Here is a 27782-nt window from a genome sequence, read left to right on the forward strand (position 1 = left end):
AATCTCGAATATATAAAAACAAGTGGGAAACAAACCCACTAAATATATATCTCCATCCACCTGACAAACCACTATCAATCATAAAGGGCACAAGTCCAATATTCCCCCCCACACCTCGGCTTTGCAGGTCACCTTTCATGTTTGTATATTTGTTGGCTCCACTTTCTCCATTCTGCTTAAGTAGCACATTTGGTGGCTTTTAAAAGGCATTTTACCACAGTTGGGTTTGACATCTTCTTCTTTGGAGATTTATTATACTGTAACATCACAGGGTGAAAACCTTGTAATTTATAAGCCTTTGGTTTTAGCCACAACATTTTTTTTTTAAACACGGTTATTATTATAGATCCATAAACATGTGCATGCACATTCTGGGCAGTAATAAACCAGAAACTAGGACAGTTGGTCTCAGATCTATCAAGATAGGCTTTTTTGACTGCATTGAGCAACAGGACAACATAGCTATAATTTGGGGAGAAGCAGAGCGACACATGGAATGACTCATTACCCAATCAAGGTCATTCCAAAAAGAATTAATGTGAGTGTGTGTGGGAGACGGGAGGAAGGGGAGGGGAAGAGACAGGAGAAGGAAGGGCCATTAACTTGACAGCACACTGGACTGGGACTCAGGACACATGGGTACTACTCCTGGCTGTGCTGGTGACCTTGGGCAAGTTGCTTCGCCTTTTGTGTCCCATCTGTAAAATGGGGATAACAATATTGACATCTCCTTTGTAAAGGGTTCGAGCGCTACAGAGGAAAACTGCTGTAAGAGTTGGATATTATTGTTGTTTTCTATTTCCCTCACCCCCCACCGCCAATGCCACTCCCCCATTTTAGGTGGGTCGTTGAAAAACATCAGCATAGACTTTAATAAAAGAATAATAATATATGGAGATATACATATCTCATAGAACTGGAAGGGACTCCAAAAGGTCATTGAGTCCAGCCCCCGCCTTCACTAGCAGGACCAAGTACTGATTTTGCCCCAGATCCGTAAGTGGCCCCCTCAAGGATTGAACTCACAACGCTGAGTTTAGCAAGCCAATGCTCAAACCACTGAGCTATCCCTCCCCCCACCTTTCCTTATCCCTTTCTCCTTCAGTCAAAGGGAACAAGGGTGTCAATGCCCAGATATCAGCACCGTGCTCCACTAATGCAACTGTCATCACAGGGCAAGAAAAGGGCTTGCTCTGGTGAGCATGAAAAGTGCAAAATATAAAAGACTGCATCCTCCAAACCCCTGGGGCTGGACAAACTTAAGGGGAAAGAGAAAGGAGATTCTTATTTTGAAGACCTAGTGGCTGCAGGTGCCAAAGACAGGGGCTGTCTCTGTGTATTCCCAGAGCTGTGTCTAGCTTAGCCATGCTGCAGCTGCCTAAGCTGGGGAAACCATCCTGGGAACTGGCATGCAAATGAGAACACAAGAGAGCCCTAAAGCATTCAGTGCTTCACTTGGGTTATTCTCCCTGACTGCTCCAGCTGGCCCACTCATGGGCCAAGAAGTCTGCAGGACAGACTGGTTTGGAGGATGCCGGTTGCCCTCTGCAGGCCAGGGGTTTCTCCCTTGGGTGGTCTGACCTTCTGTCCCTGGTTCACAGGGCGGCTCTTTGGTGCCTGTACTGGATACGCAAGGAAATGCAAGGAATAGGAGGCTGTTAAAGGTCATGAGGCCAGGCAGCTTCACTGCGCAAGAGCTACTTACAGCAGGCGATGTCCAGGAGGTTGCAATGGACAGAAGGCACCCAGAGGTTGGACGATCCAGTGTCAAAGACCACGGTGAACTTTTGCGGTGGCGTCCCAATGCTAATCTCTCCGTAGTACTGAGCCTGAGGGAGAAGAGGAGCGCAGAGAGGAGTGTTAATACAGATGAAAGTTTGTGGCAACAAGGAGAGTATTCCTAGGCGCTCTCGCTCAAAATTGAATTGAACCGGATAATCCTCTGGGGTTGATGCATAAATAACTTAGTGGTGTAAGACTGCAATTGCAATCCCTACTTCCCCCAGCAGGAGTAGGGAATGGTGTAGACAAGTGCTGGCAGTAGCAAGCTCATAACCACTCCAGTACAGCCTCTTCCAGCAGGAATCATTTGTAGGGAAGGGCATAGTAATGTTGGCTGTGATGAGCTCACAGCTGCTCCAATCCCAGCCTCTCCCAGGAGGAATTAGTGTAGGAACACGGGCTGCGGTAAGCTCACAGGCCCAGATCCTCAAAGGTAACTAGGAGCCTAACCCCACACTGATTTCAGTCCTATGGCAGTCAGCCTCACACAGCAAGAATCACTGAAAGGAATAGTAGAGAATCCAATAGCTACAGCAGCATCCGAATAGGTTACAGGTTGGGTAGGAGTCTCCCTCTCTCTTCTCCGCACAGTTACAAAGTGCTGAAAGGAGGGACGGGCTTGTGATGAAAGCCCTACAGTACAAGTCATAAGGTCTGGGCTCTGTTCCCAGCTCTGCTACAGACTTCCTGTGTGACCTTGGCCAAATCACTTAATCTTTTGGTGCCTCGGTTCTCCTTCTCAAAAAATGGTGGTAATAATATTCCCTTTGCCTGTCTTGTTCATTTAGAATGTAAAAGAGTCTATTTCTCACTACATCTTTGTACAGCACCTAGCATTATGAGATCAAGGCCTCTTAACCCTCTAGGTGCTACCATAACACAAACAGAGGGAAATTCCTCAGAGAATACCTGGAAGTTCTCACACAGACACTGAGTAAGGCTACTTCCAGTTGTATTTTTTCTTTATTAAAGTGATTCTGTCATCTCCCAAGTACCCCACCTGTTGTCAGTTCTTAGTAGGTAGTAACTAACAATGTCAGGAAAGTCATTTGTGAAACAGAACAGGTCCTTCTAAATCAGTATGTTAAACCCCTGCCTTCTCTGCTCTTCCAGGTGCCTCAGAATGTAGATGGGGCTGTCGCCCCCCAGCTACTCCCAAGCATAGCAAAACCATACAGCATAGATCAGTTCCTTTGGCAGATGGCTGTGCACCTCTGTGGAGGTTTTATCCTGCCCAGACAAGCCTGACATCCCTCTAGTTTCTTACCAGCTCACGCCCTCATTTTTTAAAAAACATATTTAAATTGTTTAAAATGTAAAACAAAGCAACAGCCACAAAAAATTGGCTGCCCGCAGACAGTACCTTGGGCATCCATCTCCCTGAGCTTTTGTTCTAACCCCAATATGCAAGTGTAAGTAGGGCTAGATTACACTCGCTTGCTCCTATGTGCTGGGTAGGTAGATTTCCCAGGTTAGGGCCATTAGCTTCTGCTCATTTGAAGTTTTCATTAAAATAAGAAGTTTCTAATCCTTATGACAGTGAAGAGAACCTTGCAGATGTGAACCAAGTGTGTACTGATACAGTGCAGTCTGAGTCTGTAGATAGCCAGCTCTGGTGCCTCTGCTGCTGCTCTTCACTCTGCCAAGCTGCAGCAGAGTGAAACTGGACTACAGTTTTGCCAATTTGCATTGTTGCCATTCCAAGAATCAGGTCAGTTTCAGCCCTGCCGATACTGGGGAGAGCTGTAAGTAGCAGTAGAAGCATATATGGAGCTATTCACTGGGCAGTGGAGAGGAGTCAGGACTCAAACAGGCTGGGATAGAGGTAGAATAGCAGGGAACTTTCCAAGCACCCTTTCAGCTAAAAAAGGTAGGTGTGTAAGTGAGAGAAATGCTCAGTTTCCCTTCCAGCAGGGAGGGGATAGGTGTAGTAGGGAATACACAATGATCACCTACTAGGCCTGCAAGCCAGGGATTGGTATGAAAGAAGTCCTCGAGCAGGGATCAGAGACAGTAGGACTCCCAGGAGCTAGACAGGGGGCTGACTTCTCACATGGGTAATGCCTTCCCTTCGTTCTTATCAGTCTTTGGCTAGACAAGACGGGTGAGGTAATATCTTTTATTGGACCAACTTCTGTTGGCTACTAGTTTTATTCCAATGGCGCACAGAAGTCTGGAAAGATTTTCAACTCCTATTTGTGAGTGAGTGGGAGGGAAAAGATAAGATAGGAAACTCAGAGAGACAGGAGGATTTATTTGTTTATTGCAGAGAGGGGAGGGAGAAAGAAAGCAAAGACAAAAAATAGCGGGGAGAAGGCAGAGACGTGGCGGAGGGAGAGAAAAGGAAGATTCTAGGCAAATGCTGAAGACGCACCTCAATCTACTATAGGAAAGAAACAAAAAGGTGGAGTGAAGCCAGGAAGGAAACAAAGCTATTACAAAACAAAGAGAGAGGGAGTAAGGTGAACAATTATTAATTAGCAAGCCAACTGGCATTGTGACAATTACAGTGCACAAGAGTCCTATTCCCGCAAATTGCAAGGGGGAGGAGTGACAGCACAACTATTTCCCACCCTGGCTGGCAGGCTTAGTCCTCAGGCTAGCAGAGATCAGAAACTTTTCAAGTGGCAGGTGTAGGAGAAGACCGTCCTGCTGAGCCAGGGGAAAGGAAGAGATTGCACTAGTTGTGCCTTGAGTTGTTTAAGAGAGGGATGTGGGAGAGGTGTTGTCAGTGTTGTGGGGAAGAGCTGGAACAGCAGTTTAGAAGCAACCTTGGAGTCTCGTTTATCAGCCAGCTAAGTGTGCAGGTGGCTGGATGCCCTGGACTGCAGAATGCTGAACACAGACAGGACGGTACAAAGTACACCCAGTTAGGCCGGGCTGGCGCTCCTGTTCAGGCAGCGTAGATAGCATCCCTTGGCGGCAGCAAAATTTTGCTTATTATGGGAGTGACTGCGGGGAGGGAAGGGCAGTCCCCCGCCAGTTGGTTTAGGGCAGAAGAAAGTTGAGAGCTGGGGCAGCCCCTAGGTGTGAGGCACACAGATGCTCTGGGTTTGCTTACTCTGACTGTCACATGACAGAGGACATCTCCCCACCTTCCTAAAGTTTATTTCTGGTGTTGGGAACCATCGGGATTGGGGAGGCAAAGGAAAGCCACATGCCATGGAAGCCGCCAAAGCGGGGACTGCTGCACTGGGGGTGGGGGGTAAAATGGAGTCCAGCCAGAGCTGCTCTTCCCCTTAGCCCCTTCCTGAACCCAGAACTGTGCAGGGGAGCCCTCCCCCCCCGCCCCAAACACACACTGGGGGCAATAGGACACAGATAGTGACGTCACCTGGCCGTTCCTTTCCGATATGGTCTTGGGGGAAAACTGCAGTGAGAAATCAGCCAGAGACTCAAGTCCAGCTGGTAGGAGCAGGCACTGATGCAGCCAAAGCAGGGACCAGACATACCAAGAACTTCTTCTGTGCTGATTGCTCTGACCTTATCTCACCTCCTAATCTCTTCACCCTGGTTCACTACACCTGCCCCTCTTAGCCCTTTCTTCCCTGTCCTGCCCCCTCACTCCTCTTCCCCTCACTTCCCCCCCCCCTCTGAATTTATCCTCACCCAACTAAGCCCATAAAGGTCATAGAACGAGCAGGCCGTTTGCTGCCACCACATTGTTTTGGTTTAGTTGGGGTTAGTCCTGATTTGAGCAGGGGATTGGACTAGATGACCTCCTGAGGTCTCTTCCAACCCTAGTCTTCTATGATTTCTACGTTCACCTTGCTTGTGTGTTCTGCCCCTTCTCCCACGCTGCGCCTGTCTTGTCGATTTAGATTGTAAACTTGTTGGGGCAAAGACCATCTGCTATTCTTTGTTTTTACACTGCCTAGCAGAGTGGGGGCCCCAGTCTTGATGGGTCCTTAGGCACTACTGTAATAAACATGATTAATAGTAATAAGGGAAGGCTGGGTAACTTCAAATAAAAATCTCAGGCCCTGATCCATTGACAACCTGCTCAGAGCAGTTTGCAGGATCAAGACCTTAGAACGAAAGCTATGAGGAAGGGAGGTCAATTTTTGCCCTAAAAAAACCAAAACAAAACCCCAAGCCCTTCAGGCTCCTGATTAAAAAGGACATTGCATTGTATAGCCAGCTGCAGTGAGGCAGTGTTCTAAATATTTAGAAGTTTTGTAAGGCAGCTCGGATCACTAAGTAGTTAGTGATCCATTATAATAAACTAATGGGAAGACAGTGGTGCTCTCTGATTATTGCTAGAACTCCAAAAAATTAACCCTTTGTGTGCAGGCAAGGAGGGATTAGCACAGGACATGTGCCTGACGGCGTCAGTTTATGGACTCCTGAGCATGATTCTCTACTGTCTTGCCCCTGCTGTGGTCATTTATACTGCTCCCAAGTGCTAGCCAATAAACACCCCACTAGCTTACAGTGGAGCAGGGTTTGTACATGCACTAGGTACGGGTGTAAGCGGCCACACAAGGAGCAAGGTAGCACAGGATCAGTCTTCCCCTCGACGGCAGTTCTGGGAGACTAATCAGGAAAGCCAATTACTAGCAGCATGGCAGGGGGCTGAATGGAAGTGTAGCCAGAGCACAGCAGGGCAGGCTGAATAAAATGAAATGCACATGGAGCTATGTTGGCTTTTTTTTAAATTGCCTTAACTGAAGAGGTTTCACACATAAGAACTCATCTGATCAGAATAGCCCTGGACCAGCTTTCCACAGGCTTGCCAGCAATACGCTGACTTGCAGTCACAAGGGAAGGCAGTGTAGATGGGCCAATGATTCAGCACTTTTTCTGTGTTTTTTTTTTTTCATTTATTTTTTTTTTTGTTTTGCACGGTCACCAACGTCTGTCCAAACCCAGCACCCCTCAAAGGTCACCCAACAGCTGTGCTGAGGATTTTCACTTCTCGGCATTCTTCCAGTGGGGAAAAGGAGCCATTAGACAGCGAGCCGAAGATCAGTGTACTTTAAGGCACCTCCTTAGTACTAGATGAGAATGACCCTGGGTCGATGCGAAGACCATATCTACACCTTAATCAGAACCGAGTCAGGGGACCCAGTTACAACACATTTGTCCCGTGACCAGATTACAAACACAGATACTAGTTGGTGTAACCAACACGTAACCATGCAGTAATTGGGTCAGGTGACCCAAGTGTTGTAACGGGTACCTGACTGGGTTAAAACATAGAAGTGGTCACAATCTTAAGAGAAAAAGCTCTTGGTCCTTTCTCCTCCATTTGATCTTTTGAAGCATCTGTCTGTAACTTACAAATATCCCTCCACTAAGAGTGACAGATTTCCACCTTGTCACTGACCGTCACAGTCATGGTCAAATCCCCTCCACATAACAGGCTATTTAAACTCTTGCACATTAAGCTTTTACAGTGCTCTGGCTGGTAATCTGTTAGCAAGTCAACAAGGTGGATGAGGTCATATCTTTTATTGGACCAGCTTCTGTTGGTGAGAGAGAAGCTTTTGACCTACACAGAGCTCTTCAGGTCTCTTTCACCAACAAAATATTCCCTCACCTTCCTTGTCTCGCTAATATCCTGGGACCAACATGACTACAAGACCACGGCAAATAGTAAGACGATTGCAAAGCTTTTCTTGTCTGACTCCCTCACCTCTGAAGGGAGCTTGAACTTTGGGAACGGAGCTGAACTTTTAAAAACACATGCCAATCCTACAAGGTTGGCTCTGTACTGAATTTGCAGAAAATCCAGCAAAGTATTTAAAAGTTAACAGATACTTAAATGCTTTGCTGGGTCAGTCTCCGTCACAGGATGAGCTGGGCCTATATGGACCTATGCCTTCAGTCACATGACCCTCTGTCACCTGATCAAAGTGCAGGCTAGAATTGGGGGCTTGACTCTTTGACAGGCCCAGCTCACCCTATGACAAGGCCACAGAACTTAGACTCAGGGTTTCTTTAAGTTCTGCTGGCTGCAATGGAGCCCCACTGGGCTGTTCTGGGATCTGGGAATTGCAGGAATGCAGCAGTACACTAGCCACACACCCCTTCTGTATGTCACACCCCTATGCTGGAAGTGGGATGGGTGACCCGCAGCTGGCCAGGCCAGTTCTATGCCATCTGGCGATTCTTAAGGGGAAATTCTTAAGGTAGCCGGTTAAACCGGCTACAAGATTGCACCAATCTAGCAGCGCAAAGCAAAGCATTCTCCATGTGAGCCATGATCTGGCCAACAGTCGCTGCTCAAGGAACTAGACAGATAAATGGATAGACCAGAACCAAATATACACTAGGAAACCCAGAGGAAGTACTATGTGCTTTAATACTGATGAGCTTCATGGAAGAGGTGCTTTAAGACCTGAATGCAGAGAGATACGGCTTCCTTTGGCCAGGGAGGGCATCCTAGGTGTAGGGATGCAGGAGAACTATGTTAATACAGTTAAGAAAGCCATGGAGATGCCACCTGTCATGTCATTCTCATGACACCACCTACATCTCAATGGCATTGCAATGCAGGGTGTGCAGTCTCCATTGTGCATCATGCCCAAATGGCTACTCTGCTGAGGAAGTTTAGAGGCTCCCCCAGTCTTCTTGCACTTTGGGTGGGGTTCTGGCATGCCATCAGGGTCTCCCAACCTGAAGGCAAAGGCACAACTGCCCCCCCCCCCGTTCCCCACTTTTTTGCACCAGAAAGGGAAAAACCAAAACAAGCCATTGGAAACACCACAAAGCTGACTTTAAGCCATGCTGTGTCCACTAACAGGAACAGATGCAGAGTATCCCCCTATGGGTCAATACCAGGTACCATTCTGTGCCACCTGTGGGCCACAAGCTCTGGGGGACGGAAACGCAATGAGTCACTGGCATCCTGGTCAGCGGGGACCAAGACTCTGAGAGGGGCCTCTTGGAGAGACTTGGGCAGGATTTTCTGCCCGTCTAACCAGGGGACACTGGTCTGGATTGGGGTGAAAAGCAGCGATGAGCGGCAGAAGGAGGGTGTATTTCAGGGGATGGGGTGAAACCTGGTTATTTTAAACTTTTCAGGCATAGGGCATGCAGAGCTGGGTGGGAAGGAGAGGGGGTATTGCCTGGAAGGAAAAAAGGTAGAGGTGGGGGTGGGCTAAGAAAGACACAGCTGGTATCATGCACGATAACTACAGTGATCCCTTCTATGAATCCTCTCCCACCCAGTGGTTGTGCCTATGCTACGTGCTCTTTCACATGAAAGGATAGTGAGGTCTGAGCTACACCACTGCCCATCACACTGACTAGTATTCTCATTATTTCCTTTAACCACCCCACGCTAGTCTGTCTCCACCTGTCGCCTCTGGCCTTTTTCTTCAATTCTAAGCGCTGTTGTTTTTACTGCGTTTGTACAGCGCCTAGCACACTGGGGTCCTGGTCCATGACTTGGGCTGCAAGGCGCTATAGTAAGACAAATGATAAATCTGCCCTGCCACAGCTCCTGGGGTCCAGTATTCTAGCCTGACGTCACAAGAGGAGCACAACCAAATTCCTCTGACTTTCTTGTGACTTGAAAATAAACCGAAAGGGGGTTGAAATCATTTCTACCAACAAGATTTGCAGATGGAAAAAACAGCACCTGAGAAGTGACTTAGTGTCAGCTCTCAACAGCCAAGAGCTGAAAATGAGGAAAAGGTCTTTAAAAGAAGAAGCCAAAAATGTTTTGGAATCGCAGCCCCACCGTTGTGTAATCCCCACCTCCCCCTGTTTCGACATCGCTGATTAACCAATTGCGGTCCCTCCTTGCTGATCCCAAGGAAGTTGAGGGAGGAAGAAATTGGAAACCTGACAAGAGCCCAGGGGGCCTGGGAGTGCAAGTGAAGAGCTGCCAAGACATTCCCGTTCCCAGGAGGGCACTCCACATATGCAGGACATGGCATGTATGGTTGTTTGAAAGTCGGATGCCTTCAGTTCTGGGAGCTTTAAAATTCCAGCTGTCTCATAGGAACCAAGGCTGAATGGCCACTGAAATTTAAAGGCCTCAATTTTTGGGTGCCCAACCTGAGGCTAATTTTCAGAAGTGCTGAGAATCCACAAATTCAACTGAAGTCAATAGGAGCTGCAGGTGCTCAGCAACTCAGAAGGGAGAAAAAACAAACAAACAAAAAATCAGGCCTCATATTCAGTGTTTAATTTTCAGCACCCAGTTAGAAAAGTTTGGCATAACTAAACAGTCTAAATACACTGCTCCCCAGACAGAAGATCAGGAAGGAGTGAGTGAGAGAAGGAAATAGGCCGTGGTGAGGCTAGCACAGCTGTGGGGGAAGAGGTGCGATGTGCTATGAATCAAGAGCAGAAACCTGGGCGGGGCCAGAGCTGGGCAGATCCTTGAGGGGCAGAACACCGCAGCTGTGCTGAGCCCTGTTCTGGTTACATGAAGCGACTAATAGGTAACTTTCCAGAGGACAGCAGCACAGCTACTAGGTAGGAGAAAGAACCTGCTTCAAAGGTGGGCCCTTCTGGAAGGCTTTGTCTGCAGTATGAGCCGAGTCATTTACTGATGGTGGATAAAGCCCTTGTATGGGGGGTCTCTCACAATGAGGCCCTGTTTGAAAACACCAGTCCGGGGGCCTGATCCAAAGCCCATTGAAGTCTATGGGAGTCCTACATTTTTAAGAACCAGGGAGAATGCTGGCAGGGGTGATTCAGCAGTATCCAGGCTGTGGAGGTGGGAAATGACCTCTATCCCGGCAGAGGGTTGCCTCTCGTACCCTCCCCTACCATTCAGGCACCCATTGCCTCCCAGATGTTTGCCAGGCATTTCCTTTTCCATCCGCAGGGAAAACACTGGTCTAGATCCTAGCTGACGGTGTCACACACCAGCCCTAATCATGTTGCTGATTCCCCATCAGATGGCCCAAGCTCACATCCACCTTTTGTAATCTGTTTCCGGTCATGTGCCAAAATGAGACTTCAGTAAACAATTGCTGCCTTGAATGCTTGGGGGTTTTCCTCATGCTAGTGTCAGCACCACTGGTATCAAGGGGTTAATATTATAATGGGCATGTGTGCCAATGCCCCCTACTGGATGGAGGAGGACTATAACCATGTTTCATGGACCCTATACTGCTAAGAGCTAATGCAGGTTCCCCATTAATCCAAGAGGGGACATTTCCTTTTGAAGTGGGTTCTGAACCTCCCTCCAGCATTCAAGTTACATAAACTCCCTAGCAAGGCTGAAGATAGGCAGCTTCCTGAATATCCAACATGTAATTTGCTCCATTAATGAACTACAAAGTGTCTGTGTGTCCAATGCAAACCCAGATAGTGAGCTTTGATGAAAGGAACCCTGCACGCTCAAAATATATGCAGTGTTTTACCAAAGCAAAATGGCACATATATTCTGTTTCTGGATTCCCTTTTCACTTGACCCTCGTCAGTACTGCTGCCAATATATAGGTGGATGTAACATCTGCCTGGTGATTTTCTTGAGTGCCCAATCTCAAGTGCACTTGACAAGCCAGACTTTCCAAAGTGCTCAGCACCCCCAACTGGGGCCACACTTTCAAAACAACTCAGCGCTCAGCAGCTCCCATTGTGATTCCTATGGGCTTAGGCCCTGATCCAGCAAATCATTTAAGCATGGGCTTAACTCTAATGGGACTACTCAACAGCTTAAAGTAAACCACGTTCTTACATGCTTTGCTGGATTTGGGCCTCAAACAAACAGCAGCAAGAGTTCTTTTCATCCATAGATCTCACGGCACTTTGCAAAGGAGATCAATACGGTTACCTCCATTTTATGAATGGGCAAGTCACTTCCCACCCTCACTTCCCCAGCAGCTCAATGATAGAGCTGGGTTCTATTCTTGGCTCTTACAAATTCCAGCTCAGTGCCCTGGCCACTGGGCCACAACGACTAGTAGTAGTAACAGCTACCTCTCCCTCCTGCTTGATGCATTCAGTGAAAACTACCATTTGTTATGCCCTTGCATCACAGGCACTGGATTGTGGCACCACCAATCAGGCGAGAAGTTGAGAGGTCTGATTACAAAGGAGAAAGCTTCTACTGACAGTCATAAAGTTTGGGTAATTAGCAATGAGGGGAAAAGAAATAGGCTACTGAAGCTGTGAAGACTGTTTTAAAGCGCTCTTGGGTGTGGCAGCGGGTTTATTAAAACTGCGAGTAGCTGTAAATAAGAGGCACTCACCCTTCAAACTGTGGCTCCTCCATTCCCTGTGAGTGTACACCACATCTGTGTACTTATGTAGTGCTACACTTAAAGGCCTTCTCCTCCCCCTGAAGTCAAATGAGGGATTGCCATTGATGTCTGTGGAAGCAGAACTGGACTTTAAGGCTCAGATCTTCAAAGGGAGTTAGGCAATTTGGACCTAAGGGGCTAATCCCTGCAACTGCTCTGTAAAGAAGGTGGTATCACCCTTTTACATATGGGTAAACTGAGGCAGAGTAAGGCGCTTGCTGCAGAATTGAGGCCCTGACTTTGGCAGGGTGATTTCCTTGGGAGTGGATTTCCACAGCACTGGATGAGAGTATAATGTGTCTGCAAACAAACATTGCCCATGTGCAGGGGCTGTCAAGGTCTGAGTGCAATTCAATATTCACAGCAAAGAGTCAGGCACTTGAGAAGCATTTGCAGCAGGATGAGTCAGCTATCACTGTGGGCAAGCAACAACCTCTTTTTCCTGTCCTCGTGAGTTGCAAAAGAGGTGCAGATGACAACAAGTTTCCAGGTTAATGGGAGACCCTATGCATTGACGCAGGGAACTCCCTGCAATACCATGCTGCCAAATAGAGCAGTGACCCTGCAGAATTGGCTGCTGTACTTACATCCATGTAGTTCTTCAGGGTCTCTGGGGTGGGCTCCCCTACGCCAGGCACGCCCAGCTTGTATTTCAGGAATTCGCCCATTGCATTCAGATCGGGGATTTCACTTCCGGCTTCATTTAGGATGCGGCGCACTGAGGGGAACTTAGTCAGTGGGATTCTGTTTGGGAACCAAAGAAAAGCACATTGCCAGTTAAAGCAAGTAACCCCCCAATGCCAAATGATAACATCCCTCCCCCACTCCAGGCAGGGCTGGACCTCATGCAAAGCAAGTGATCGTCTGGTACACAAGGAGTACTCAGAGGTTCAGTAGCAGTCTTACAAAAAATCCAGAACATGCTGCTGTTTAATGTTCTGAGGGACAGAATTTCCCTCCTCCTCCTTCTCCCCAGGGTGACAGCACCTGTCTCTGTTGATCTGTGCATACAAATAAATGCACACCAGGGCCTGTAGGGTTCTCAGGAACACATCTTCTGCTGGTGCAAAATGGCACAGTTCCATGGACGTTAACGGATTGACCAGTTTACATCAGCAGAGAATTTGGCTCCTAATGTCAGCAAGGTTTACAGTGCAGCTCCCAGCCTGGGCAAGCTTCAACAAAGTTTATATTTTTCTGACGCCTACTGTTGGGTCTTCTTTCTGGAGCCTTAATAAGAATACCTAGCCCTTGGTGCTTTTCATGTGTAGACCTCAAAGTGCTTTACAAAGGATGTATCTGCGATTATCCCCACAGATGGGGAAACTGAGGCACAGAGGCTGACTTGCCCAAGGTCACACAGCAGGTAGGTAGCAGAGGCAGGAAGAGCACCCAGGTCTCCCAAGTTGAAGCCCAGTGCCCTATCCAGAGAGCCATGCTGTTCGTCTCTCTCAATTCCCAAGGCCTGTGCAGGAAGAGAAGCACTCACAGCTTTCCATCTGGGGCATGTCTACTACACTTCCAGCTGGGGAAGTGTGTGTCTCCTCAAGCTCGGAACGGCACCCCCAGCTCCTAGTGTAGACATCCTTGAATGAGCCAAATTTAGGGTATGTCACAATCCACCATTTCTAGCATGAGCTGCTTCTAAGAGTTGGAAGCTCACCTCAACTTCAGTGACCCACATGGAGTTTATATGTGCATGGAGGGGAGGTGGGCTACCAGCACCAGAAGAAAAAATGTCAGGAAGTTTGGATACCGCCATTATTCCCTTCTCCTGCGTCCATCTTTGGGGCACTTCCCTTGTTCTAAGGCCCTCTTCACACCAGAAGCAGAACCATGCTAGCTCTAGCTATGTTCCAACACACCGTTTTCATGACAAGCGCCTGATCCAAAGCCCACTGATGTCAATGGGAATCTTGCCATTGACTTCAGTGGGCTTTGCACCAGGCCCCCCATTAGCAGGGTACTGGATGAACATGGAAAAAACAGACCATTCTCGCTCTGAAGGGCTTATAAAACCACATTTGGGGAGGCAGTAGGAGTAGTGTATAGCGCTGTTTAGTTTGGGAAAAGGATTCCCTGTTCATTTGAATTAGGGAACCATGCTAACAATAGTTACTGATCCAGCCTCCGGATCCCACCATAGGCAACACCTTAGACTCATCTATTATTGGGAGTGGACTACATCCACCCTGATCGAATTGGCCCGGTCAACACTGGCTCTCCACTTGTGAGGCAACTCCCTTCTCTTCATTAGTCAGTATAACAATGCCTGCATCTGTAATTTTCACTCCATACATTTGAAGAAGTGAGGTTTTTTACCCACAAAAGCTTATGCCCAAATAAATCTGTTAGTCTTTAAAGTGCCACCGGACTCCTCATTGTTTTTGTGGATACAGACGAATACAGCTACCCCCTGATACTTGACACCTTAGACTCAGACTAGCAACTGCAGAAGTGCAGTGTTCCCAACTGCTAGGGATGTCCCAGCACCACTGAACTCATGGCCCTCAGCAATTTCATTCAAATGGGGAAAGCACGCTAATGCTCAGGGCCCCTATGCTACTAATGATCTTTGGCAACTTCTGGAGCCAATGGTTTTGCTCAAGAAAGTTGCCTGCTCCTCAAGGTGTGGTAGCCAGCCTGCTCAAAACCATCCATTCCCGTCTCCCCAAGAAGCCATCCATTTGGACGCTGTTGTTTGTAAGGACTCTGCCAACTTCTTTCTGAAATTTCTGTATTTCAGGCCCTGTCCATGCTGGGAAATTGACCGTGTTCTTGCAAGCTGTCAGGTATCAGGGCTGTACTGGTTGCTGCTGGCCCACAACAAGAGTACAATTTTGTTAAAACAGTTGTTGGAAACTGCTCAGAGTCCAGAAACAACTGAAGCACAGGAGGGGCTTTATAAAACAAATGAGAGCTCCCGTATCAGGCTGTTTACCGATCATCGAAGAGTGGTAAAGTCAATACCTAGCTAAAGCCACTTCCTTTGTCGGTTATGGTCCAGTGCAAATAAAGAAAGTTAAAACATTGACAGAAAGCTGATCACAGCTCACAGAAAATTAAATAAGGAAAACAACTTACAGCTATTTTGCTTATCATGATTTAGATCTTTGTAAACACTCCACTGAGGTTCCACTTGAGAAGACAACTGTCCCAGCTTGGCACTCCCTAGATCAGACTCCTGACTCCCAGGGCCTCATTCACTGCTGTCCAGCACCTAGAATAGTCATTTTCACCAGTGTGGGTGTGTGTTACAACTACTACACCGGACCCCCGCTAGAACGCAGGGTTTTGGATCCATGCGCGGTCCCGCGTTAACGCAGGAACCGCGTTACCGTGGGGACCGCATTACCATGGATTCCAATGAAGGTAATTAAGTTTGGGATCCATGCACGGTCCTGCGCTATAACCGAATTCACGCTATAAGACGCGCGTTCTAGTGAGGGTCTGCTGTATTCTGATCTCAAAGCATTTTACACACACTTTGCACTGTTGAAACAGACTATGCAAAGTGCAGGGCCACAATGATCAGGCTCCTAATGTGTCCAGAAACTCCTACTTCTGTATCACAGATCAAAGACAACAGACTTTAACAAGAGGGCATATTGTTTCCACAACCCAAATCCTCGGGTCAAATCCCCCAGATCCAGTGCTACCTACTTCCAGAGTAAATGTATATTTTGTGGAGGGTTTTGTTTGAAGTTAACATATTCACTGTCCGTTTCAGCAACTAGAGGAGAAAATTCCTGACCACTACATAAAACCTCAAGTCTTGATGATCTCTCAGAAGTTCCATCGGCCTTCACAGGAGTAAAACTTTCCAAGCCCTGATTTTCAAAAGGGCTGAACACCCACATTTCCAGCTGAAATCAAGAGCAGCTGCAGGTGCCCAGCCCTTCTGAACAATCAGGCCCTGGGAAGTTTTGCTCCTGTAAAGGTCAATGAAACTTCTGAGAAATCATCAAGACTTGAGGTTTTACTTAGTGGTCAGGGATTTTCTCCTCTTGTTTTTGAAACTGTCAGTCAATAGGTAAGTGAAAGTTAACTCAAAACAAGCTCCACCCCCAATATACATTTACCTTGGAACTATACAAGAATGAATTTGGGTGAGCGACCTGAGCCTGACAGGTTTGTTTCTTAGGGCCACATCCTGCTCGATGCTGGTCATCCTCAACTCTAACCAGTTTCAATGGGAGTTGAGTGCGCTTAGCCCATTTGCTGGATTTGGCCCTGAGGGAAGGTGACTAGTCAACAACTGCAACACATCCAGGGTGGCACACTACACGCACTTTTAACTTCTGCTTAGCAGTAGCGAGACACTTTAAAGCACCCCAATGCCTCTTCTGAGAAACTTCATGAGCCAAACTGTGCCCTTGGAGAGGCAGGTGCATCTCCCAGGGAGGGAAGTCAATGGAAAAAGTCCATGCCTAGCCAAGGACCAAATTTTAGCTCATGATGGGTCAGATTTTTTTTTGCTTCTTTGCTTAATTCTCCCATTTCCAATCCTTGCCGAGGGCTGGATGCAGGGAGACTGTCTCTTTGGTCTGTTAGGCGTTTACCTGAGTCTGCAGCTAATTCCTCACGTCAAGTACTAATCCCTCCCCTCCATGAGCTCATGATGGCAGAGAGAAATCGCAACCTCCCAAGAGCAAGAGAGACGCACATATTCTTAAGCAACAAAGACCCTGGTTTTCTATAACCCTCCGCAGTTACCAGAGGCAGTGAGGCAATGGGCAAGCTCAAGCAGGATGACTCTTAAGAAATATGTCTCCCAGGAGGCCTCAACAGCTCTTTGGAGCAAGGGGTGAGCAGCTGCTGTTGCCATCGGGCTCCCCGCCAGCACCTTTGTTTACAAGGACCTCGCCCCGGGAGCCCCTAGCGCCTGCTGTCTAGCCGTGCCCAGCTGCAGCACTTCCCTCACCTGATCAGCGCCGAGCATGGGACCACAAGGGCCAGGAGCAGGACAAAGGCGCGGAGCCCCATGGCTGCTGCGGAGCTGGCTCCCGGCGTGACGGCTGCTGCAAGCCGATCCGTGCGCCACTGCCTTCCCACGCCCTCTGTTATCCAGGGCAGGGGATGACTGAGCATGGAATCCTGTGACTTTGGGATCAGCTGACGGGCTAAAATGGCAATCCCGTGTCACGTGATCACAGCGCCCGCTAGGGGAGGAGGAAGCTGGGGAAGGGATTTAACCCTGTAAACGCCACAGACGGGCGGAGAGAGGTAGCTTAGGGCTGTGTGGTGCCAGACTTTCCGTCAGCAGTATTGCTAACCCAAGCATGCAAACACCATGAGTCAGCCCCCCTCCCTCCGCCACAGAATATCATGAGACTGCCTTAGAGTGCTTTGCTGTCTGGCTTTTAATTTGGGACTTCGGTCACAGGTTTCAGGCTTTTCTCTGCAGCCAGGAAAGCTCAAAACTTAATAATAATTAAAAAAAAAGGGAAGAGTGAGCTGCTGGTGTACTCATACGGTTTTCGAAAAACACCAAACGTGACAAGACTTGCACTGCGATTGCAAGAATTTGCAACACTGGTAGAGAGACTGTGCCATGTCTACTTCCCACTCAATCATATAACCTCCCTGTGGCAATCGGGGCAGCTGCTGGCATGGAAAGAGGAGATCGGGAAAGTATTTAATATATTTGAACCTGCCTGTTAGTCTCTCTCATGGTATGCACAGTGTGCCCAGCCATTACATAGCATCGTCATCAGCCAGGTGAGGAGGCAGTAGCCCACCGTGGAAATAAGTCAGTGGGCACTCAGAGAGAATATGCCACATAGCCAGAAGTTAACGGCATCTACCTGGTGGTGGGTCATTAGAGGAACCCCATTTGAAGAGACTGGCTGCATAATGGCTCTGTCCTGTTCGAAACTGGTTCAGGGATGACCACAGGTGTCTTGGCAGGTCAAAACCTGTTGGGCAGATGGTTGGGTAGGTGGCGAGAGAGTGATTATTAATGACTGTCATCGCAGACCTCTCATTACACCAAGCAGATTCCACCATGTCTTGTGGTGGCACAAGTGACCATAAAGGGCTCCTAGAAGACTGGCGAACTGGCTGGTGGTTGAAGAGGTCAGAGTACAGAGGCAAGCTGCTGTTCTCACAGCTCATGGCCAGGAGCAGGATGGAGGCCCCCTCACGGCAAAGATGGGGTGGTGCTACATTTCTAAGTATTGGCAGCCATGGCAATGGAGTTGCACAGAAAGTCCCCATAACGTGCATAGCTTTGTTAAACTCTACATTGAGCAGCCTCACGTGAGATGAGCGACACCAGACAGGAGCACGTACTCTGCTGCTGAATAGCAGAGGGCAAGGACTGATGTTCTAAGCGTCCCTGCACTTCGAACTAAAGATTGTTAGTGCAATTTAGCAGCTAGAAACAAGGAGGAGACAGCATCATGTGAGCTGTCAGCTCCCTGCAGACCACTAGCAAGGGTTTTGTGGACCACCCGTGATGGGTGGACCACAATTTGGGATCCCTACCTAGGGACCTTAGCAAAAGTGCAGTATCTGGACTCCTTGGTCCTGTAGGTTTGAATTTTTGTAGGGCAGCTGCTCCATTTCAAGGCAGATGAACCAGATTCCCTGGATCTTTTAGAGAATACCCTGAAAAGCCAGGTGCAGTCTGGTTTGTCTGGATGTTAAAGGTCTGAGGGCACTTTTTAGGAAGCAAGGGGCCTTTGGCCAAAATGTTACCCACTCTGAAGTTAGTGTGGGGGTGTTTGTGGCTGCTGCCCTCTGATCTAAAGCTAGTAAAACAAACCTTAGCTGCATAGATTGTAAAGGGATCCGTCAGAATGGGATGTGCTTTATAATGGCCAGCTACAGGCCTCCTGCTGCTGACAGAATTGGGCTCTAAGCCCATCTGCGAAGAGAATCTTCTGAGTGCAGGGAGGGGGGGACCTCCAGCCCTGTCCATATAGAAACTCCTATGCCACTTCCCTTACCTACCTCTGCCAGGTAACGTGGGGGGCTGGAGGAAAAGGAATGTAGCCAGGATGCTCCCCTACATTACACTGATCCTGGGGTCCATTTTCATCCTCTTGATTGCTTAACAGCTAGCACAGAGGAGTAAGAAAAACATGAAATATAATTAGGGACTGGGATTTTCACAGCCTGAAGCACCCCCTGGAAGCCTGGCTCCTCTCCCACACCCCCACCTTGCTATTAGTATATCTTTCTTGGAGTAGCAGGGGAAAAGCCATTATAATGATTCTTTTTTTCCCCTGTGCATTTGCATTTGGAGAGTTACTTTGGAGTCAGTGAGAAAAGCAGGACTCCCAGAAGGAATAAAGGATTGGCAGGAGATGCGGCTTTGAGCAGCACCCACTTCGCAAGAGGGCTTTCAGGGTAAGGAAGGGGTGGGGGTCTAACAGCTGGGAGGACACTTCTGCTAAGGAGACTGTGAATTTAATGGCTGGTTAATGGTGCCAGCCAGCCAGCCATGGCCCTTTTTTATCTACAGCACAGGTAGAACAGGGGCTTCTCCAAACTTATGGGAGAAAAGGGAGCTCAGTTTCCAAGCCCATTCAGTTTTTGGCCTCTACTGAGGCTGCCAACAGGGGTCTCCCTTAATAGCAATTGGGGTGGTGTGCTTGGTGTTGTAGATACCCCATTCCCTGAACCCTTTATCAGCCTCCATCAGATTCAAACACCTCATCCTGGAAGGCCCTACAGAATCTCACCCCCACCTTTGCTCTCATTTCTTCCTACACTCCTGTGTTCCTCCCAGTTCTCTCTCCTTTCTTTGCCCTTTTCCCCACTCTCAGCTTCACTTCCTTCTTTGTGCTCCCCCACCATGCTTCAGAGAGTCAGCCAAGCATCCTTCCTCCACCTTCAGGCCTGCTTCTTCAAAGAATCTGTCCTGCCTCGCTCTCTCTATGATCTCGGCACACCCTCCCCTGTATGAACTTTTATACCATCTTTTGCCTGGGATCCCCTTGTCCCTTGTAATTTCTTCAGGGGAGATAACATGGCTGCTGCATGTTTGTTAAATGCTGGGGGGGGAAGGACAGTTCTATCAAGATTAATAAAACCGATAAACCAAGATTTTCAGAAGTGACTAATGATGTTGGGTGCTCACCTTGGGATTAGAGCAGTGGTTCCCAAACTGGGGTTCGTGAACCCCTGGGGGTTCACGAAATGTTACAGGGGGTTCTCGGAAAAAAATTCCCTAATGGCGGACAGAGCTTTCCTTAGGGACCCTGGGCAGCACAGGGCCAACAGCCTGGAGCCACTGGACTTCCACGAGCTAAGCAGATCAAAGCAAGCATATCTATCACACTGAGGAGATTTAAACTTCAAGACTCCTTATAAGAAATGGAAAGGGAGGTGGATATTTTTTGCTGTTTTTAAAATTAAATAGGCAGCTAGTATTGGTTTGTTTTTTTTAATTATTATGAAGAACAAGTTTAAGTTTTGTTGTAACGTGCATTGTTTGCCTGGACTGCTCAAGACCTGAATGCTTGTGTAGGAGGAACTCTTTGAGTTGGCTTCTTAAATACCTTCATGATGTTTCACATCTGATATTCCTTGATGAAACATAGGAGCCTTGTCTTATAACAGGCTTATTCAAAGTGATACAAGCTACGAAAGTGAGCTCTTGGAAGAGTGTTGCCATTTTCATAATGTAATAAAAATACTGTAATGATAAATAATAAATAGTGTGTAATATGCATGTCATAAAAACAAATGTTATATTTCCCAGATCACTGCTTTTATCATTTATACTCAGATAAAGAAGAAAATCCCTGGAAATATACATTTTTAGGAGGGGGTTCCCGAGACTCGACATTTTAGTGAAAGGGGTTCACAGGTTGTTGAAGTTCGGGAACCACTGGATTAGAGCCAAGCATGACAGACATGCAATATTCTGGATAGACCCTTTTGAATTAGGTTTAATACTGTTGGGGGCCACTGTATTAAAAATGCAATTGTTTGTGTGTTATTGTGAGATCTGGTCTACTCTACACACTTACATCGATGTAACTGTGTCTCTCGGGTATGATAAATCCACACCCCTGAGCAAGGTAGTTATACCCACCTAACTTCCGCTGTGGACAGCACTAAATTGGCGGAAGAGCTTCTCCTGCCGACATAGTTACTACCTCTCACAGAGGTGGATTAATTACGCCACCAGGAGAGCTCTCTTCCAGCGGTGTAGAGCTTCTTCATTAAAGCACGAAGGGGGTAGCTGCACTGATGTGCTGATGCAGCGGTTGAAGGGTAGACCTGCCCTGAGATTATATGCAACTTCACTGGGAGGTAGGGGTATACTACTTTAATCCTGTAGGGATATTAAAGAAGGTACTAACAGTGATTCCCCCAAGTGACAGTGACCCCCTCATAATTTGTCCCCCATACTTTAAAATCCAACAGTTTCACCAAATACAAAAATCTCGTGGGTCTTCTGTTAAAACTTGTAAGCTACTGTCTGTAGAAACCATTGATTATGTCTATCCTGTGAAAGATATTTTACTACTATGTAAAACTTACAAACAAGTTAATTGACTTTGTTCTTGAAGTAATTGATACAATGTAAACAAACACTATAAGCTGTTAAGTGACTTTCACTTCATTCAACGGCTCCTAGGACAGACCCCCACCCTCTGTGATTAAAGGGCCGGGAGTCTCAAATGAATTAGCACACCCCGAAAGTGGTGGAGACAGTAAATTAAAATATGGTTAAGATATGGAATGTATGTTGATGAATGCTTGATGTACATAAATGGTTAGGGAGGTGCCAGCCTAGAAAGGGAGTATCCATTGGCCGAAGAATGTGTCAAGTAGGATCACCAGACAACCCCCGGAGGGTAAACTGGGATCCACCCCATCACCTGGAAGGATGAGAAACACAAACTTTGGACAGTGTGGAGCCACCAGGAATGTGCCACTTTGGACAGGAATGTGCCATCTGCTGATTGAGTCAGCAACAGCAGAATGAAACAGCTCCCATACACTAACATAAGAATTAATTCCTATAAGAATGGACTCTCAAGACTGATGACTGAGTCTCTGGTTCTGCTGCCAGCCTCCAGGAGCATCAGGTGCACCTGACACAGACTTGGCTCCATCCTCATGACCAAGATACCTGGCCAGTAACTTGGCATGAGCAACTTCTAGGCTGGTAACTATAACACCTATACAGAACTTGAATGAATGATTGTGTGAATGAATCTATATATGTGTGTGTGTGTGTGTGTGTGTGTGTGTAAGGAATAAGTAGTGATAGGAATAAGTATTCAAACAATGTTGTTTACTTTTATCTTTTGCTTTATCATTATATTTACAATAAATGTGGCATCTTTGCCTTATCCCTCTTAATAAGATCCTGCTGGTTTTTATTCTATTGGTATAACAATCCCTCCAGTTATCAGCCCTTTGAAACTTTGTCCTGGGAAGGGGACCTATTGTCTGGCTCATTACCTAGTCACACTCTCTTCAAAAGTTCAAACTGGATTCACTTAGAGACCAGCAGACAAAGAAAGGATGTTGGGATAAATAACTTGGTGGTAAACAGACTCAGGGCCTTCTTTCTGAACCAGCAAATGGACAGGGCCTCTGGTCAACTGAAGGCCCCAGTCCTTAGGGAAGAGTTGGAAGGACTCTGGCCTACTCAGTTCCCATCAGACTGCTCTCTTGCTGAGCAAAGGGTACGATGAACTTGAAACCACAGGAGAATCCCTAGGTGAGTTTTGAAGGACTGCTCCTGCCAGAGCCCGTGTTGGAAGCAGGGGATGATCTCAGGTAAGCTTATTAGCATGCATGTAGGTTCTTTTATTGTTTTTAATATTTTTCCTCTGTAGTGCTTTTGCCTTAAGAATAAAACAGGCTTGCTTAGAAAGAGCTGTGTACTAACTTACAACTGTAGCAATTACACGGTGTACTGTCTCTGAGGAAAGAAGAGATGCAGGACTGCTTAGTTTTCCTGGGAAAAACACAGGGAACTGTTCAGTCTGGAAATAACCCAGTCAGGATGGGGAGAGAGAAGTTGGTCTCCATCTAAGAAAAGGAATAGATGGGGAGCTTTTGCCGGGCCACTGAGAGGAAATACAAGTGCAGGGGCCCAGAACTGCAACACTGGAGAAATTCCTTTTTTTTCCATTAGAAAGTGGCTATTTAAGATTTTTTTTTTTTTTGAATTTCTGAGAAAAATGAATAAAAAAAATGCAATTAGGGTTGAATAAAACATTTGGTTGGTTTTTTAGAAGTTTAATTAAAAAAATAAAATGTAAGCACATTCCAAACTAAAACATCTTTTGGAAGCATTTACTTTCAGAAATTAATTTTTCATTAATTTCAGCATTTCTAATTTTCCCTTCCCCTTTTTTTTGGGACCAGAACTATTGGCCAAAATCAAGCCGAATTTACAGTTTAAGTCCACCTGAATCTGGAGACCCAGGTTTGAATCCCCACCCTGGAGCAGGTGTGTGCCTTAGCCACTAGGTGTGGAGTCATTCTTGCTCTCTGCCCCAACGACTGTTCAAGTATTTTATATAAAGTGGAACAGATTGCACAGGAGAGATTGCAAGCTACCTAACCCAGAATAGCCTACAGCCCAGTGTTTTGGGCATCACACTGGGCTAGGGGAGACATGGCTTCAAATATCTGTGTGGGGATTCCAGCCTCAGTCTGCCCCATCCCAGGGGAGTACCTGAACCATTAGGCTAAAAGTTATCGGGGAGGCACCTCTTCCTCTGGCTGTTTTGTGAATCTAGCCCCCACAGTTCTTTCTGGCCAAACCTATTCAGCGAGTTTGTGTCCAATTTGCAAACAGTTTCAGGTCAACTAAAACTGCATTTTTCAGTGAATAAACTATTTGCCAGAAAACTTTTGCCCAGCTCTGGATGAGTGCTCAGCACTGGCTGAAAATGTAGGCCCTTGGCAAGTGTTTCAGGATGAGCACCCAAAAAATCATTAGGCACTTTTGGAAAAAAAAAAAAAATCTTGGTCTTCAACCAGGGCCGGCGCAACCCATTAGGCGACCTAGGCGGTTGCCTAGGGTGCTAACATTTGGGGGGCGGCGATCGCGGTGGCCGGATCTGTGGCCACCCCGGTCGTTGGCAGTATTTCGGGGATGGGACCTTCCGCCGCCTCTGTCGGGGGTGGTATTTCGGGGGCAGGACCTTCTGCCGCCTAGGGTGGCAAAAAGGCTGGCGGCGCTCCTGTCTTCAACCCACACTGAGCCCCTAGACTAGAGCTTGGCTGATTTTAAGAGATATTCAGCTCCTGCTGCTCTCTGACATTAACAGGAGCTGAAGGTCTTGGTGCTGGTTTAGATGCCTGGAAGTAAGTGGCTTCCTAACCCCAGCTAGCACAGGTGTATAGTCAGGAGTCACCCCTCTGAGGTCTGACTGATTAACAAAGGGTGGCTGCCAAACTAGTCCTACATGAAACTCCCATCTTGGCTGGCTGGCGAGGTCCCTCAGCCTCAGGCTTCTCCCCCACCTCACTGCCCTTAGCATTCCTTTCCTCAGGATGGAAGGGTGCCAAACCCCAGCTCACCCACTGCCTGAGAGAGCAACTGCTACCTCACTTGTATGCCTGAATGTGTGTCTCATCATATGCCTGCTCTACCAGTGATTCAGCAAAACCCTCAGCATGTAACTGTCCTACACCCTAGTGCTCTCTCTGTTCCCCACTTCCCTTGCCTGCTGTAGCAATGTCAGCAAAACCCACTTAAAACATTCCCAGAAGGCTCAAGACCCGCTAACAGCTTGGGGCATCTCAGGCAAACAGTGCCAGCCTGTTACATTCCTCCCTGCTTGAGCAAAGCCCCGGCCATCCTCCCTGAGGGTATGTCTACACTACCCACCGGATCAGCAGGCAGCGATCAATCCAGCGCGGGGGTGTGTGTGTGTGTGTGTCAATTTATCGTGACTAGTCTAGACGCAATAAATCGATCCCCAAGCGCTCTCCCATCGACTCCTGTACTCCAGCGCCGCGAGAGGTGCAGGCGGAGTCAACAGGGCAGCAGTCGACTCACTGCGGTGAAGACACCACGGTAAGTCGATCTAAGTACGTCAAATTCAGCTACGTTATTCATGTAGCTGAAGTTGCGCAACTTAGATCGATCCCCCCGCCCACAGTGTAGACCAGGCCTTAGTTTCCTCTCTGCAGTGATCAGATGCAAGCACCCCTCAATGACCCCTGGAATTGCCAAAGAACTTGGCCAGCCTTCCACCAATGACACTACTCAGTTTGAGGCCGTCAATCCATCCCCTGACACTCAGGATATATGAAAAAGATTTTCACATCCCACAATGACAGCAAAGGGTAACATGGGGGCCACCTCTTCTGAGTCAGATCAGGTCCCTTCTCTGTGCAGCCATAGGAGAATTACAGCTAAAGAGTATGGGGGGGGGGGAGAACAGGACTCCCAGGATGCAACAGGCTTCTCAAGCTGAAGGAGCTCATGGCAACCAATTCCTCCCACCTTGGTGTGTAGTTGCACCCCAATTCCAGCAGGCTGTTTACTCTTTCTCTATCCACCTGCATGGGCACAGTGCGATCACCGAAGACCACAGACCCTAAGGCCCCAGTGAGCCCTCGGATTCCCAATTGGTCAGTTGCCTCAAAGTTACCCTCAGTCTAGGGGCAGAACTGTGAGTGCTACGGCAGGGACACACAATCAGAGGTGCTTGGGGCTCCCATCTGTGGTCTAGGTCAGTGGTTATCAACCTTTCCAGACGTCTGTACCCCTTTCAGGAGTCTGATTTGTCTTGCATACGCTCAAGTTTCATCTCATTTAAAAAAAAAAATCAGACAAAAATGCAGAAGTGTTACTGCACAATATTAACAACAAATTGCGGACTCTCATTTATACCATATAATTATCAAACAAATCATTTGGAATATAAATATTGTACTTACACTGAAATGTATAGTATATAGAGCAGTATAAACAAGTCATTGTCTGTATGAAATTTTAGTTTGTACTGACTTCGCTGGTGCTTTTTACATAGCCTGTTGTAAAACTAGGTAAACATCTGGATGAGTGGATATACCCCCTGGGGTATGCATACCTCTGGTTGAGAACCACTGGTATAGGTAAGCAGCCTCATCTGACTTTGCTGCAGCTTTCAGTTCACCAGACCCTTTTGTTGTTTCCTGGATAGTTCTTCTGCATCAGCAGGGCCGGCTCCAGCATTTCTGCCGCCCCAAGCAAAAGAAAAAAAGTCGCAATCGGCGGCGGCAATTGGGGGGGGGGGGGGAAGGCGCGATCGGCAGCGGCAGTTCAGCGGCAGGTCCTTCGCTCCTAGAGGGAGTGAGGGACCTGCCGCCCCCGAATTGCCGCAGGTGCCGCCCCTCTCCCTTGGCCGCCCCAAGCACCTGCTTGTTAAGCTGGTGCCTGGAGCCGGCCCTGTGCATCAGGCACTAGTGTCTCTCACCAGTTGCTCCATTACCAGTGCTGCCTCAGCCAGCATAATCTGTAGGAGTTGGTGGACCAAAGCCTGGACCGTCCCAAGTAGATAGTCTCAGTACTGCTCTGCAGGCAGCAGCTCTATTCCCTCCCCTCAACACACTCTGCAGCTTGAGCCACCCCGTCTGATGTCAAACCAGTGTGCAAAGTAATGTCCCCCTGAACACAGTCATCAGTGCTCCTTTTCTGAGAGTCCCACTCCAGTGGAGATGGCAGCTGTCACAGCCTCAGTTGGGCTGCTCCTGTCACGGACTCAAAGATTGTGCCCACTCTTGGCCCCATGCGGTCCATGGGGGGAACCCCCTTCAGTGTGACAGCCCTTCTCAGGGGTCCACTCTCTCTCAGGGGTTAAGCCCCTCCACCTCCTGGAGCTGCACCTCTCTGAGCCTTAACACGCCTGTCTCTCTCTGTGGGCCCCCTCAGGGAGTCCACTCGCTCTGGACCTCCGGGGCCTCCACTCCCAAAGGGAATAATGCAACCCTGTTCTCTAGACTGGCGTGACTCAGCCAGTGTAAAACATGAGGGTTTATTGAGCCTTTGAACACAGCATACGAAACTCAGGGCCTCGGGCCTGGCTTCCCTCAGCACAACACATCCAAGTCTCCCCTGCATCCAGGTGGGCTCTGCCTGCTCTCCTTCTCCAGCCCAGAGCCCCCCTGCTTCCCAGCTGGACATCTGATATCACCTCCCCGAAACCCTGCCTCTGTCCATTGTCTTCTGTCCAGGTAAACAAGGTTGCCTGGGCCTCCTCTCTTCTCTTCGGTCCTCTGGCCCCCTCTGGCTGGAACCAGCTGGTTAGGTCACTGGGGTCCTCTCTTTACAGCTCATTGTCCTTCCGCTGGCCAGAACTGGCTGCGACTCCTGAGCTGGGCCTCCGGGTCACCAGGTCACCAGTCACTGGGGTATCCCTTCTCCAGGCCATTGGCTGGGGTCCCAAGTTCCCTCGCTGGTCCTCTGTAACAACAACTCCCTCTCCCATCATCTCATTAAACCAATAACACTCAGGGAAACTGAGTCCCACCCTCTCTGCATGCAAACCATTGGAAAAAACAAGACAATCCCCCACTTTGTCACACCTCCTCACCCAGAAGGTTTTACATTGCTTGTCTCTTCTTCATTAGGCACAGAGATAACTGGAGTGGCTGGGACTCCTCCTCCCATTGAGCTGCAGTAGCCACCCATTCAGACATAACCAGATATATGCCCCTGGATTATCTTCCTGCCCCATTTTGGCTACAGGTGGGCTGGGACTTCCAGGCAGCTTGGAAAAGTGCCCCAGGTTCACACATTGTTGCCTCCGGTGTTCCTTCCTGGGCTGGAGAAGGGTCTCTATGGTACCAAAGAGCTGCTGCTCTCCTCCC

General features: G+C 48.0%; 1 protein-coding gene across 1 annotated transcript in view; it reads right to left on the minus strand.

Moving 5' to 3' along the window:
- The window catches only part of CTSD (cathepsin D), a 33083-nt gene extending 15976 nt beyond the window's left edge, over positions 1–17107 (minus strand). The window contains exons 1-3 of the mRNA XM_024208986.3: positions 16918–17107; positions 12581–12737; positions 1706–1829 (exon numbers count right to left, since the gene is read on the minus strand). Of these exons, the coding sequence (XP_024064754.1) occupies positions 1706–1829; positions 12581–12737; positions 16918–17084 (448 nt within the window). The 5' untranslated portion in view covers positions 17085–17107. The remainder of the gene's footprint in view (positions 1–1705; positions 1830–12580; positions 12738–16917) is intronic.
- Between the last annotated feature and the right edge of the window lie 10675 nt (positions 17108–27782).

The sequence above is a fragment of the Terrapene carolina genome, unplaced genomic scaffold (genome assembly GCF_002925995.2).
Source record: "Terrapene carolina triunguis isolate 2854851 unplaced genomic scaffold, T_m_triunguis-2.0 Scaffold171, whole genome shotgun sequence".
Lineage (NCBI taxonomy): Eukaryota > Metazoa > Chordata > Testudines > Emydidae > Terrapene > Terrapene triunguis.